The sequence below is a fragment of the Bombus vosnesenskii genome, unplaced genomic scaffold (genome assembly GCF_011952255.1).
Source record: "Bombus vosnesenskii isolate JDL3184/JDL3185 unplaced genomic scaffold, Bvos_JDL3184-5_v1.1 scf7180000016272, whole genome shotgun sequence".
Classification (NCBI taxonomy): domain Eukaryota; kingdom Metazoa; phylum Arthropoda; class Insecta; order Hymenoptera; family Apidae; genus Bombus; species Bombus vosnesenskii.
This window is the reverse complement of record NW_022884341.1, coordinates 229,377-245,251: the sequence shown is the minus strand read 5'-3', so window position 1 is coordinate 245,251 and position 15,875 is coordinate 229,377. Positions and strand designations below refer to the sequence as shown.

Here is a 15,875-nt window from a genome sequence, read left to right as displayed (position 1 = left end):
AATCGTAATTTACAAATTTGCTGCGTGGTCTACGAGACAGATTTATTATACTATATCCACAGCGATTCGCGAAAGTATTTAAGCAACCATCCTTGTAGAAGTTTGGAATAAATTTCTGGCAGTGAATTTAGAATTCAAGTAGCCTCGATTAAATCGTGTAACTGCGTGGTCACCGATCGATACATCAGGATCTCCTGGTGCGTTCGAGAGAGAAGGTTCAAGCGCGGCGCAGCACGGGAATCGCGTAAAACAGGAAACGGCTCGAGGAGAGAATCAGAGACCGGGGTTGTCCTCCATTTTGATCGCAATGGGGTCAAGGTCGGGGCATTTTAACACTGCGAGATCGATCGATCGTGGCGACCGTATCGGCCTCTCGCCATTTACTTCGCTCGGACTTACGTACAAACGAATTTTCTTCTCTATCACGATTACAAATATCTATAGGACCACGATATCCGAGCCTATCCTAAGACTAGGATAATCACGTCTTTAATAGTGTTAAAAAGCAAACTAGAAAAGTGAAATGCTATAAAAAAATATGAGAAATGCAGAACGTTAACGTGTCTCAAAGTTAACAACGAAAAAGACTAGTCTTTATGGAACACTAGTTAGCAACTTCGCGGGAAAAGTTAACCCTCTATAATGTTATGCTTGGCTTTAAAATTACAAAAATACGCCCTCTATATTTTCTACATTTTATTCTCTTTGTTGTTCTTGTACCTTGAAGCACTATAAATATAGCGAGTAAATATCTAAATATAAATAATTAAAAATTAAATTAGATCGAATTTCGTCTAAGAACTTTACCCGTTTATGTGCTCGTCACTTTGAATCTGTCTCAAAAACAAACAATCTCTTTGTAAAAATCATCATTTTTTTAATTTCACAGCAAAGTGAAAAATTGCAACGAATATGTAACCTTTCTTCCACATAAAGGAACAAAATTCTAATTATAGAGGGTTAAATTTCAAGATAAATACACGCGTGTAGAATCGATGAGAAAGTTCAAAAGCAAGTAATGAAATCAATCGTTGCGAAATCAACCCCTGAATCTCGGATCCTCCTCGAGCAACTTTCCTGTAGCTGGTTCGCGCGATTTCGAGTAGTTGAGGGCTCGTCGTCGGGTTTTTCCCGCCTTCGTACTCGTTTCTCCCTCCCTTCGTTCGTACGTTCTCTTTTACGCCTATTAACATTTCTTCTTCCCTCTGTCTTACTCTCCATCTATCTCTTCCTTTCAATTTATCACCTTTCTCTCTCTCTCTCTCTATCTCTCACTCTCTCTCTCTCTCTCTCTCTCTCTCTCGTTTCCTCTGTCCGTCGCGTTCTCTCGGTATATTCTTTCGCTTTTCCCCCATTTATTTCTTTTTCTCTTGTCTCTTTCGGTATTATCACCTCGACAACCGCGACTCTCGAGCGGCTTCTCAATAAAATGCCTCCGTACGTGTCACTTGTCAGGCTTTGTACTTTCTTGTTTTCTCTTTGCTCTCGAAAAATATACATACGTGAGAATGGTGATTGGTCGTCGTGTGATTTTCTTTCTCTTTTTTACCCAATCTGTTTGATCGTGTCTTGTGTTTGTACATGTACATGTATGTATGCCTGTACTAGATATACGTGAGTACAAGTGGATGTCTTTTGTTCGTGTTTGACTGGTCGCTGTTCTCTTTCCAATCTAAAGCTTACGTTCAAAGAAGCAGCAGCAAAAATACGGTGTACAGACACGTGTATCTGCGAGTGTGTGCGTCTCATATGTGTACAGATATGTGTGAGTATACATAGTCACGTGTACGGATTATAAATAATATTACGGTTCATACAGGTATAGCGAACGTGCATGGAATCGTACTGTTCTGTTTACTGTTCTCTGCACTGTGTCGTTGTGAGTTTCTTCTCACTCGATCGTGATACATCGGTGTATTTGGACGTGTACGAAAGTGTCTGGACGCGTTTGTTTATAACGGTGCTCTGCTATTTTGGCGGCAAAACGAGGGAAACGAAAGTTGATGCAAACGGATGTAAACGGATGCGGTCGAAACCTCTGAGAGGGATTTTACGCTTCGAAGATTGGTTCCGCGACAGCGCGGTTTCCGTTGGATATTTCCGCCATTTTCATGTAAATAGGAAAATTATCAAAAAAGAAAAAAAACTGTTTCGGTTTATTTCAATTTCTAGCTAGAAAAGAGAGTCCTTATCCCTCCAATTTTTCGCGCACTTCAGAGGGGAAAAAATGTTTTGACAAAGAAACAAGTCTGATCTAGAAGAAAGCTTCGATGTTCGATACTGTTTAATCTTCAAAAAATCGATTCTATCAAAAATCCTTGCCATTTTACAAAAGAGATTTCCAAAATATCCATTATCACAAAATGGATTATAACAAAAATAATCGCTCGATCTTCCGTCTTTGAAACATCGAAATATAACTATAAAAATTCAAAACAGAAAAGCGGCTAGTCAACGTCGATTTCACGCGATAAATTGATTCCGACGACGAGGAACAGGCGTCGCGACGCGCCAGAGCCAAGACATCCTTTGATCGAGGCCTGCAATCGCAGGACATCCGTAGCTTCTGACGCGACCGAGTAGCGAGAACCTAGTCGTCAAGGAAGTGGATCGATCATGAGGATCAATCATCAGGAGTGAGACGAAACTTTGCTCGAGCGAACCACGCAGCGTACGTCTGCGTGATCGCTCGGCGCTCGCAATCCTCCCTCGGAAAATGATACCGAACTTCCTTCAAGAAACCGCGAAATCGACGATGAAAGAAAAACACGAAAGCAACCAATGACAATCCAAATAATTTCGGAAATATCTACGACGACGAACCGCGCTGGTGAATTTTCAACTTTTTTCATTTTTTTTGCTCGAGTGGATCGAAGAATAAAACGGGCAAGAGACCCAATTTGTTAAACTTCCACGGTCTCTTTTATATTTTTAATTTATATTTCTCAGAATGTAATTACTTCTCTGGTGAAATTTTCGCACGACGAGAAGTTGAAGTATTGTTTCGTGCAGATCTCGCGAATGAAGGATTCATTAGGTTAGGAAATCAATTTTTTTTTATTTATTGAAACTTGCACATTCGATCGATTCATTTAACCACAAATTCGTAATCGAAGATTACTGCTCTTCAAAAAGGACGAGCTTGATGTACTTGCGAAAATTATCTAACTTAAGTCGCTTTCCTAATAAGCTTGTATACTCTGTAGAGTTGTTCTCCTTCCATGGATTGATATAGTATTTAATTAACAAGACGAAATCGTTATTTTAGAGGTAGGAAAGAATCGCGAGAGCTGCACGGGCCGCCATTACGATTCGAAGGCGATGCAAAATCATGGCGACTGCATGGGTCATCGTGGAAATGAAACAAGAAAGAAAGAATGCGCAAGGGTTGGGACCGAGGGCTTGTGAACAGAAAAAGAAGAAGAAGCCTGTTATGAGCGTTCGCGGTGGCAAAACGAAAATAACTGATAAAAAACCGCGGGGAATCGATCGATCGATCCGTCGGGTCGTTCGAATCGAAAATCAATATTGAGGCAGGTCGGACCTGAACGAAAAGAGAAAAAGGCGAGAGCGGTGTCGCGTTGCTTCCGGTCCGCGCAGAGTTCCGCTGGCAACTTGGCTGGCGAGCAGGAAATATCAAAAAGAGGGTCGTTTTTCATTGATTAGATCCCTTCTCCTCATTCGCAAGAGTAGACGATGAAATCGAGATAGCTGAACGTTCGATTTTTCTTTTGAAACTAGATTTTTTCTGCAAAAAATATTTTCTACATTAATACGTATCCTCGATTTGACTCCAAAGAGCGAAGATCGCAATTTCGCGGGAATTTTGAGTCGTTTCTCCAATTAATGGCTCCTCCAACAGCTCCTTTATTGTAATCACTGCTGATGCGCGATAGAATTCTTTTCAAATTCGAAGCATTATCATTTCGTGGAAGAAGCGATCTCTATTCCGTTCAATGAAAAAAACCACAGAATTTTTGGAATATCTCTCGGCTCGGTCAGGAATTCCCATCGGTCCCGCACGTATCAGTTGCGTAATTGACGAAGTATGCGAGACACGCGGTGGTATATGTTAATGTGTATCGTGTGTGATCACACAGAATGTCTGTATGTAAGTTGTATGTAACGTATAGAGAGAATATATGTCTGTATATATATATGGATATATATGTATATATAAAGGCAAGGTCAAAGGTCAACGTACGTCTCGATCCATTACAACAACGTCATATATATATATATATATAAGATAATATAATATAATAATATAATAACAATATAATCTGGTTTATAGAGAACAGTGTAGTTATCATAGGTGGAATTAGTTACGAAACACCGAAACTGAGAGACTCACAAGCAGGAAGAGGAGGGTGTTTTCCTTCGTTTAGAGTTGACCGATCTCACGTTAACATTGCGCATCTGGTAGTCTGCAATGCAAAACACACTTTGGTAGGGTCAGGGACGGACGACGGCCTTTCGAGGTGACGAGAAACGAAAAGCAACTTTTTTTCTCAGATTTCAACAATGTCTTTTTTGTTGACAAAAAACACGAGCGAATATATATAGACATTCTTTAATTTTATTCGATTTTTTTTTTCAGTTAATTCTTGTCGTTCATTCACCAGGTGGTCGGCTCTGTCTCTCTCTCGCTCTTTCTCTATCTGTCTCTCTATCGGTCTCTACTGCGCTGTTTCTTTATTACTCTGCATCGAGTTGGTCTCTATCTCTCACGCTATAATCTCTGTCTCTTAGGTGAGGGGCGGTGCGAGCTACTAACCCCCATTCAATTCTTTTTTGCCTCTTTTACTTTCGATTGAAACCCTCTCTACTGTCAACGAGTTTGCACCCCCGTCGCAAGCCGTCGTCTGTGTTCTCAGTGCTCGTTTCCACGCCAGGGGGGTTGAAGTCGGTCACCGCGGTCGGCTCCCAAAGCAGCCCTTCTTCCTAATTCGATTTGCTTTCTTTTTTTCTCTCTCTCTCTCTCTCTCTCTTTCTCTCTTTTTCCTGTTTCTGTATATAAGAGATATTTCGATTTCGCGAAGTCTTTCCATGACATCTCTCGGGTCACAGAGTTTTCACGTTCTTTTCAGTGCAGGGTTCACAGGGTGCCTGGGGTATGTCGACGCCGCACCGAGTTCAATCCCTCGAATTCCGACGGGAACGCAGCGCTTACCCCGGCGTTCCTTGACTATGGAAGCGTCGAGCCAGTTCGCGGGTAAAAATCATCGATCGTCTCGGAAGTGATGCTTGTGGCAACACGAGAACGCTCCGATTATCGTTCACGAAATTTTCCATAATTAAATTATCAATACCAAAGACAACAATCTGCTTTTAAATCGTTTCTTTAACTAAATAAGCAAATGAATAATTGGTAGAAATGTATTACATGAATTTCAAGTCTCAAACTGCGCGTCACAGAAAATCATAAATAATGGAAATTTTAGATATTATAGAAGTATGAAAACTGATTCTCGGAGAAGAATTCTCGTACTGTCACGCAAGTCCGTCCGGAATCGACTTTCGAGGATGACGGAAAGCGGAACAGGGGAGCCGCGAGAGGGGGAGCGTGATCGCCAGTCGAATGAAATAGGTAACTCGTTTGCCTTTTTTTCTTTCCTCGGCGACGTGTGGAATTGCGCACACGGATCGTCGAGTAGTCGCGCGGCCTGTCAGTCGGTCGCCGTGTAACGAGAGGGTGCCGACGTGCGAGCAGAAGTCCACTCTAAATTCGAAACGAAAGGAACGGGGTGAATATTCGCGCGGCGCTAGAACAATAAAGAAGATCAGGAGAATCTGTAGGGGCTGGCAACGGATCCCCTGCGAAACGACCGCTTCTCGTGATTCTCTTGTACTCTTTGCTCGTCTCGATTTCGATCATCTGTTTCGTTTTTTGGCTCCTTTTCTTCTCTCTCTCTCACACTCTCCTCTCTCTCTCTCTCTCTCTCTCTCTCTCTCTCCCTCCCTCTCACTCTCTCACTCTCTGTTTCGATTATACTTTTTTTCTATTTTGACTCGCTTTCTTTTCGATTCGATAAAAATTTGAAGTAAGTGTATTATTTTGCTTGTAAATTTTTAGAAACAGAGAGCACGCGTCCCGATCGAAAGGGACAATCCGCGCGGTTTCTCCCTGCTTATCTTTCTCTTCTCACTCTCTCGGCGGTCTGTCTCTTCGCGTTCGCGTTCTTTCGGACTTGCTCGATCCAGGCGCTCGACTCTCGGTGAAAGTCCTTACAGATCCTTGGCGCACTATGAAATCTCTTTCTTCTATAAATGCGATTAAAACTTGCAAAATCGATCGATATTTAATTTCGATACAATATGAAGTTAAGATATCCGGATGTCCATAATGACGCCAAGGTTCCAGATATCTGAAAAGAAGATTAGTTGCTGCGGGGGAACAAAGAGGCATATCGTTGTCGTTGACGCGTTGCTCGAGTTAGAATAACGTTCGAAATACTGTGAAAAGAATTTTATGCAACGGATCGAACACGAACAGTTTATAAAATATTACGTTAGCTCCACGATAAGAAAAGATTTAAGATCTTCGATTTCGTCAAATATACTCGTTATGTATATATCGCTCCAAACTACCCAAATCCAGCACGTTGTTGTTTCATTGGAAAATTCGACAGTCATTGACTAATCCAAACAAAAAAAATATTTTCGTCGAACGTCCTTTCAACTATGGAATTACTACAGAAATTTCAGCAATCTTTGCTCATCAAAAATGAAACTTTGACCTCCTCTCTATAAAGGATTCAATCTCTTACGAAGTTATCCCCTTACGCTCGTTCCTTTTGCGCCTCTCTACTCCGCTACTCTGTACTCGTGGATCTTAAGCATCATCAACACTCATTTCCATCTCGTACATCCCTACAACTGTAATTCAGCTAGCGGAAGTTACTTCGTACGATCGTCACGAGATACCCAGACAATTCTCGAAGAACTGGACAGGAGGAACGATTCTCCAAATTCGATCCACCACAAAGGGAGTCGATTACCTTTGACGGAACCACCTGTTCGTGTCGTTTTTCTCTCGTTACCTAGCGGGCCGAATTCGGTATCCGGCCATAGACCGCCCTATAAAAAGCGGGAAAGTGGACGAGCAGCGAAGGCCATCGAGGGGGGTTAGGGATCGTGAACGGGGTGGTTGGCGATCGACTCGACGGAAGAGAGGTCAGCTATAGAGAGGGACGGGGGCAGGGCCCGGCGAATTTAAAAGTAATTTTGACGTCGGCAAGAGCGCCGCGAAAGGGTTTCCGACGGATCGTTACAGGCCTTTGATCGCGAATTAAAAGCTTGAAGTCGACAGTTTAGCGATGCCACCTCTACAGACCTCTCTCTCTATTCCCGTCCTTCCCACCTTTCACCCTCCCACCCTTTTCAATCTACACATCTGCCAGCTCTATCTCCATCCAGCCCAACTACCCTTCCTTCCCCGCTCTAGCTCTCTTCATCCACGGTCACTTCTATTTTTTTTTTTTTTTCTCTCTGATACTCTTTCTCCTCCGTCGTCTCCCTTTCGCCGTTTGCCGCTGCACCCAGCCAGCCTCGTCCGGCTGTCTGTCTTTTCCTCTCGCGGACCACTCTGACGGCTCTCTCCGACTCTCTTTTTCTCCCTGTCTTTATCTCGCGGCACGCTTGCTGAACGGTTCGTTAACCTGTCTGCAGCGTTTATTGGCGCTGCCGATGTAAAAGGAGAGCTTACCAATAACATATTACTATTTCAATCCTAGTCGAGAGGCCGCGGATAAATCCTTTGCCGCGCCGTACCGAGCGGACCGATTTTTCTTTCCAATCCTCCCTCCAGTACCCCAGATATCTCTCTGTCTTTCTCTCCTTTTATCATTCTGTTCTCGCTCATCCTCACCCTCCAACGCTGTTTCTCTTTGTATGCACGCGCGTCGGTCTATCTTTTCTACCGCTTCGGCTCGGGAATACTTTCGCCCCCAACCCCCAGCAGACCAACCCAACGACAGGCGGACGTAACTGCGTTTTTCCCCGACGGATATCTTTGGATCTCAGCGTCCGTTTCGGGGCTTTAACGATTGTCGATTGATCTTCGCCGCGTGCACTGTTGCCTTTCACCGCGTTTCCTGTCCCCTTCGATGGTTTGGCCGAGAGATGGTGCACGACAAGTTCCGAGATAATAACGACAATCGGGGAAAGGGTCGAGGTGTTGTTGAAAATAGGGTGCGGTTGTTAAGGGTCGAGGAAACTAGGTCAAATTTATCGAAGTCAGAAACAGGAATTAATTGAACTTGAAATTCCTGAGAGAAGAAGTAGTAATATCAAGTTCCTTTTGAGAATTCTCGATGAAAAATTTGTACATTTGGTTGCAACGATGACGTAATGGTGGCTTAATTGGCCACGAGTGGGGAACTTGTTTGGCCAATTATATTTCTAGCGTTATTTTCCAAACATCATAAAGCCACACTGATCAACTTCAATTACTGTAAATTTCGTAATTCGATTATCTGGATACGTGATTAATGCTCAATTTCTTACAAAAACTGACTTAGTCTTGTAAATTTATTTCTTACAAGTAAATATTCGTAAATTCCAAAATATAAAATGTTAAAGATATTTGCAATATCGTCAAATTTTCCTATTTTTTCAATCTATGAATTTGACTAATATGTCTTCTAAGTGGCTAAAGTGCAAGTCACATGCATATATTCTTGATGGGAGAGATACAGTGTGGTCACAAATTAAAGCATTACGTGGACACGCTAATTGATCTAGCCGCAACTGTGGCTACAGCTAGCATCAGATACTCGGTCGATTAAGTCAGTTCCAAGAACTGGCGAGGATCTTTTATAATACAAGCGAGTCAAGCATTGAAACTTGTAAACTTTATCTTCTAACCAATTTTCTGACCTCGTTACATCGCTTCCACCGATCGTACTGAAAAAAACTCTACTATCCGGATTTTTTGATCGTCTAATTACTTGACAGTACTAGACCATTTCAGTTTTCAAAATAGCTGACATCTCGAGTGTACGAATCCGAACTACGAATAGCGATCGAACGCTTCTCAAAAATTGCACGCTACGGCTCAACTTTGACCAGAATAAGAGAGAGAGAGAGAGAGAGGGAGGGAGAGAAAAGAAGCCTAAATTCAGAAGAGAACTGAACGAAGAGCTTCAGATAGGAGCTTCGACGAGCCACCCCCATCGAGTCGAAAAAGAAGAGGGCTGTTAAAAAACGTACATATGGTTCCTAGGACGCGTTGAGGCACGGGGATGAGGGGGAAACGTTTAGATAGGATACGTTCGATTTTGTCCAAATATGACGGTTCGATGTACACTGGCCAGAGGCGGGCGGTGTGGGTGGCTGGGAGATGGGGCGGTAGGAAGGGTTGGGCAGGCACACGAATTCGAAGGCCGAGCTTTTCGGTCGAGAGTTTCGGCTGGAATATTGGAAAACGCCGAGTTCGAGTACAAGAGAGACTCGGAGGCTTCCCCCGATATGCATATAAACACAATACCTACCCCCTAGTCGCTGGTTTTCGAGGTTGGTACGCGAACGAGCGCACGACCGCGCACAGACACACATGTGTACGCTCGGACACAGAGCCGAACGAAACGCTCTTAATATGCCAATGCGCACACATATTCGAACTATAGCCAGGATATCTAGCGACGTGTATATTTTATATCCGGCTAACAACGCTGGTTCCGAAGTGGGCGACAACCAGAGAGGGTGGCAGCGTCTAGCGACCGGGATATCTCCATCGACATGAACTAATCCAAACCCGGTATACCGCTGCCTCGACTTTTATTAAGGCGATATTAAGCCATTACCGGACTGTGCTAGTTTCTCCTACCGGTTGAAACTTATTTTTCGTTGCTTTTTATTCTTTATTTTCTTTTTTTTCTTTTTTGTTTGTTTGCCTTGTTTTGTTTGCTTCGGATTTTTAGATATTTCCTGACGCGACGAGACGCGACGCGATGCGGCGGTTGCTCGCCATCGGGCAGACTTGTGACTTTTCAAATAATTTCCGATCGATCCGCATTTCGGGACGAGTTCTGTGGTCTGTTGGTCTATGACATCATCGAGAAAGTTGGAGCATCCGCTTTGTCGCGGTTTTTGTATGCAGATGATGTTTGATCGACCTGGTTCGGAAGTTAATAACATTTCGAAATAGGGAAAAATTTGGTTCCATGTGAGTACAGTATGATAACTGGAACCGCGAGGCTTTCGCCCCTCGCGTTTTATCCGTGAACTCATCGATTATCCCTAAACAATAAGAGACTAAATATTCCGACATATAATAGTTTCCTCCGTTCCCGCGCAATTTTCCATACCGAGTATCCGAAGAATGCCTAATATCTGTCCGGCACGTGTCCCCCATATTCTCGTTCCTATTGCACCCCTAGCTGCGGTACGTACCGCGGAGGGACGTAGAGAAAGCTGGAATCGAGCCGCTCCTGGCTAAACTTGGAAACCGATTACTCCGCTCCATTCGATACGCGTTTATAATTTATAATTTTCTCGCGATGGCGGAGAATCCACGGAAAAATCGCCCCAACGATTTTTTCTCTCACCCCTTTCGATTCTATATTATACATATATACGTATACACGTATGTGTATCTATATATCTACATTTATATACGACGGAGCTTCTAGCATATTTCTTCTCACATTTTTCACCCCCGTCCAGCCACGGTATATTATAAATGCAAGGGAAGCAGACGGGGCGAACTGCCATCGGCAGGATTGATGGGTATCTAATTATGCGAATAAAAATACACCCTCCGCGGTAAACCGGGACGATAAACGCACGCCTGTGCATGCCGCTGTGTACGTGCGCTTAAATATCTAAGCATGTGCGAGCGCATACGTGTGTGCGTTACACGGAGGAGGACGTATGCACGGAGAAATTTGGGATTTTCCTGGCCCACTGCCTGAATCTATGAAAGTAAACGATGGAGAATTGGCGAGGGTGGAGCGTTGCACGAGGATCGTAATTAATACGAAAGTACAGCTATTCGATCGAGCGGAGATTGTTGGCTGTTAACGGGGCTGAATTATTTTTTCCGTACGAGGAGCGCGGGTTAATTAACCATTTGAGGAGGTAACGTTCTTGCGCCGTGTAGAAGGGTGTCGAGGAGCGGAGATGCGGATTATTTGTCAGGTTGATTTTTAAAGTGGAGACGTACGGAGCGTAAGAGAGATTGTTCGAGAAAATGTGTTGCTATGAGAATGAGAATGTTTGTAACTCTGACAATTGGACGAGGGTGTCCTGAACAATATTACGGAGGAATCAGAGCCTAGTTAATAGTTCGAACTGTTCTAGAAGAATCAAAGACAAATCGCTATTCTTGCACATCTAATTGATTAACCAAAATGTTGTTTGATATAATTAACAGATAAAGAAGTCTTTGTCGTGTTTCTTATGTAAATTGCAATGCTCTTCTTAATAACTTCGTCAATAATAAAAAATAATAAAAAATGAATCATCTTTGTAAATTGTCATCTTAAATCTATATCCTTCTTTGTCAACGAGGAAAACTCGTGTTGACGTAATTAATAAATAGCACCGCCTGTGCAAATAGCAATATTAAATTAATATCATTCTCCGTCCTTAATTCTCAAAACACACCACCACACCTCTTAAATCTACGAATGACAAACGCAAGAAAATATCAGCGGCGATCAACGCGCCTTTCGAATTTTCCTCTGCACTGCATCGAGGAAGGATCCGGTGGATTTTCTTCTTTTTTCTTTTTTTTTTTTCTTTTTTTTTCTGTCGCAGGAACGCATTTCGTTCACGGTGACGCTTGTCGAAGAGGCGGGCCTGCAGTTTGCTGCGTAGCAGATTTCGGAATCTCCCGGTTTGATGAATGGCCACGATCGCGAAGCCAGCGATCCCCGTGTGATTAATATGCATTGAAAACGAGCGGCGCTACCGGCTGACGTCGAGGATCGACGACTTCGAGCGTCTAGATCGACCGTCGCGATCCAGGAGAACCGGAACCGTTCCACCCTCGAATATCGGCCTCGTGGTATTTTTCCCGGACATCTTTCGACGTATCTCGAATGTTCCAACGCGTTCCGTTCGCGAAAACGGAAACGAGTCTCCTTTGAAATATTTTGTATTATCTGCTTTTTTGCTTTAGTCAAATAATGGAAATTGTGGAACAATATTTGGCGAAGAAGAAGTTGAAGAAACAAGCAACTTGAGAAGTGGTTCGAAGATATTTTGAAAGGTGACTGAGAGACGATTAATCAGCGTTAAAGCGGTGCTTCCGCTAGTAGAGTCCCAAGAGGAAGATCCTATCGCGGGGGCGTGGATCGTGCACGTCACAGGTACGCCGATTATCCGGGTCGTAAGGAAAGTGAAACGTCGATAAATTCCGACTTCGACAGGACCTTGGACTAGTGTCCTGTTTAACCTTCCCTGTGGAGAGGTTGCACGTAGAAAAGAATTTTTAGGAATTGATGAATTTCACAATATTAACATTTGCTTCTATATTTTGTACGATAGAGTGGATCGAACTTATTGGTTCAATGGATTATTTTCGAACCGCAAATTCTAGCGAAGCTTCTTAAGTTTGAAAAAGATGCAAGAGAATTATTTCTCTAAGGATTTTCTTAAAATGTCTAATGTCGTGTTGTTTATTGAAATGGGAGAAGAACAGTGATATGAAAATTCGAGATCTATAACATGGTTAATACATTTAGATCTCCAAACAGTTCGTATCAAGATTTGATAATATATAATGATATTGATATCCCTTGAGATTATGCGATTAAGTTACATTAATCAATTTAATTTACCATCAAACAATCATATCGCAATACGTATGTGAGTCTGCCCCATTATTCGTTTCTAAATCTGGTATTGGTGAAACTGAACTTGGAGGAGCAACGATAGACGGGTTGGTAGCATCTTGTTCGAAAACAATATTAAATATTTGACCACGCAGTAACTGGATATAAACTCATAAACTGGAATTTCGTGCAAATTCATTATAGGATACTATTGCAAACAGAATAATGATAAAGTTTATACTCTACTTCAAACAAATGATATACGAAATAAAAGTCAATAAATGGATCCCTAGTTTTATAGACAGTGACCCGCGAAGGTATTACGATACTTATACAAATCTTCTGTGAATATATTACGTGTTTCTATAGATTATTACATATCTTGAATAGATTTATTTATGAATTATAAAAGGATCCAAGTACCTATTGACGTTGACATTTCTCAACCATAGAAGTCTTTTTTAATTTGGCGTTATGTAATTACTTAATCCTTAATTGAATAAATTTCGAATTCGAAGCCTTTCAATCCACCGATCCGTAACTTCCACCAAAATTCCCTACCCACTATCCTCTCTCTCTTTTTACGTTACCTTGAATCCGTATCGAGTGCGTTCTAGGCCCAAGCATACTACACAGATAACAGAGAGCAGCGCACTAGGGCACGGAGCTTCGCGGCTGCTATAGGGTTTCCTTATCCGCGTGCGCTTCCGGTTTCGGTTACCGGTGGCCCTTCCGATCGTTATTGAGTTACCGGTAACGTTATACAGCTACTTCCATACCAGGCGTCCGCTCACAGCATGGCACAAAAGAGGAGAATAATTGGTACAGCGGACACGCGGCACGACAAAGGAACGTACCCGCTTTCTCTCTCTCTCTCTCTCTCTCTCTTCCCTTCTCTTCCTCTCCCTCTCTCCCTCTCTCTCTCTCTCTCTCCATCTCCCCTCGGGACTAATTCGATAGCGGGTTGGACGGCGTTTTCAAATTCAGGCCGCCGTGTGAAATTTCTTAATCGAATTCGCGGCTGCAGACTGTACCGCGCTTTGCACGATCCACGATCCACGATCCATGCTGCTTCGGATGTAGATCGTAACACGAGGATAGGAGAAAAAAGAGGTCATTGCTCTTGATAAGATGAACATCGACTTTTCAGACACGTGTGTGGCAAAACGAAAAAGAAAGACAAAGATCGAAGTGGCCAAAGCTTTCGACGAGGAGCGCTAGGACCTTCTAATCCTCTAACGAATCCAAAAGCAAAAGCCCATCTCTTAAATTCGGTCTTTGGACAAACTTTGCTCATCGATCGGTCGAAGCCAAAATCTTCGCGCGTGTTCCATACGTCGACTCGATTAACCTTGTACTCCAAAGAATCCCAATAACGTCACCCGTTCGACAAAGTCCTTATTACGGTTGAAAACTCTTCGCAACAAAAGCTTCAAAATTGTCCAAAATCGAAAAGACGGAAAAAGCAGCGACAAAACGGTAAATTCAGCTGTGATGCTAAGAGAAGGAGGGGGCGGGGTAGACCGGCAGCTGGCTCGTCCGTTTTATCAGAAGCATCGGTACGAAACAATTTTGTCAGGGGCATCGAGACGGAACACGAACCGATCGAGGAAAATGGAGTCGACGTCGCGCCGAGGGGCCATTATTACAGCCAGAGACCGTATATACACGCACACGTGCCGTACATGCATGTAACGCTTTCCGTGCCGCGTTCCATGCCGCCCGTCTCCACCCTCTTACCGCCAACCCCCGTTCGGTGGCGAGGACTCGCCGGCGAAAATTAATAAAGGTACAATTAATAAAAATTACACATTTTTCATCCACCGGGCGGAAGGACTGGTTCCGTGGGCCAACGAACGATCGTGCCCGCAGGAACTGACTACCTCTCCTACACCCCTTTGACCACCCCACCGCAGGTCCGTTTCGTTTCTCCTCATTTTTGCCTCGTTTTCCTTTTTCGAGCTCGTTTTTTCCATGAAATTTTCTTTCTGCTTTGATCGATCGCGGCTTCCAAGCTGGATATTCGCGAATCGAAGGGTCCGGTTAGACAGAAATGAAAGGGATTTTCCCTGATTTTCGCGTGATACGTATGTGCGAGTATATCGGTGGTGGTTAATTGGATAATAGTAATTGGAGTATTTTTTTTGAGAGATACGGATTGGTCGGTGCTTGTTATTTAATTATAAGGGTGATTTTAGAGGATGGCTGGCGGGGCGAGGTAGCAGATGAAATATAGTTGCTAGAATAATTGCGTTACGTGTCATGTTGATTTTCGAGACTAGTGGACAATCTGAAGATTCCATTTGTTTCTAAGGAAGAATTCGCGCGATAAGATTTTGTAAAATATCATTCTCTACACATTTCGTACTTAATATCCTAAACTTCGTACTATTTCAATTTCAACTTCAACCCCTCACGTTTACATAAATGGATCACTATAGAAAAAGAAATTAATGCTAAAGGGACATGCTTCAAATTACACGTTGGTTAAGACAAATGCATTTTTTCCAAAACGGAAATTCCTATTTATCAGCAACATTTTGTATTGTGATTATTCAAACCTTATGGGCATACTAATTTAGACACGCGCAACGAAAGAGCATAAATGGACATTCAATCTCATCTAAATCAAACTGTAAGCAAACGGTACGTGTCTTAATACAATTAAAAATTAAAGGATATAAAACGTTCAGACTGACATTTCATACATTAAAACCTAATATTTTTCTCTAATCTCTTCAAATGCTAACATATTCCTCGCGAGAGCATAACGATTCTTCGGTATGATAAAACATTTTTTCTCGTCTCATCGACGAAGCTTTCACCAACTTCAACGTTCACGTAGGAAAGGAACGGCGTGGTCGCGTAGAGAACCCCTTGTCCGGCAATGGAGTTAATTCTCATTCTCTCGTGAATTATTTACGTGAAAGAGAAGGGGACGGCATTTTTCGAACTGTCGTAGAATCGTTTGTTCGAGGAACTCGGTCGGAGATGCCGGGCATAAAATTCTGACAACGTAATTACTCGCAGTGTAATTTACTCGGTCTCCTTGGCCGGGCACGTGCGCGATCGTCCGCGTAAATTTCACCCCCG

The 15,875-nt window shown here is 42.9% G+C and overlaps 1 protein-coding gene across 4 annotated transcripts in view; it reads right to left on the bottom strand.

Annotated features, from left to right (window-relative positions):
- The window catches only part of LOC117242258 (one cut domain family member 2-like), a 77,008-nt gene that overhangs the window by 23,060 nt on the left and 38,073 nt on the right, over window positions 1-15,875 (bottom strand). For 2 of the 4 annotated variants that reach the window (XM_033508785.1, XM_033508786.1), the window contains one exon: window positions 4,355-4,427. The exons of the other annotated variants lie outside the window; for them this stretch is intronic. In XM_033508785.1, the coding sequence (XP_033364676.1) occupies window positions 4,355-4,427 (73 nt within the window). The remainder of the gene's footprint in view (window positions 1-4,354; window positions 4,428-15,875) is intronic. 4 annotated transcript variants of the gene reach the window in all.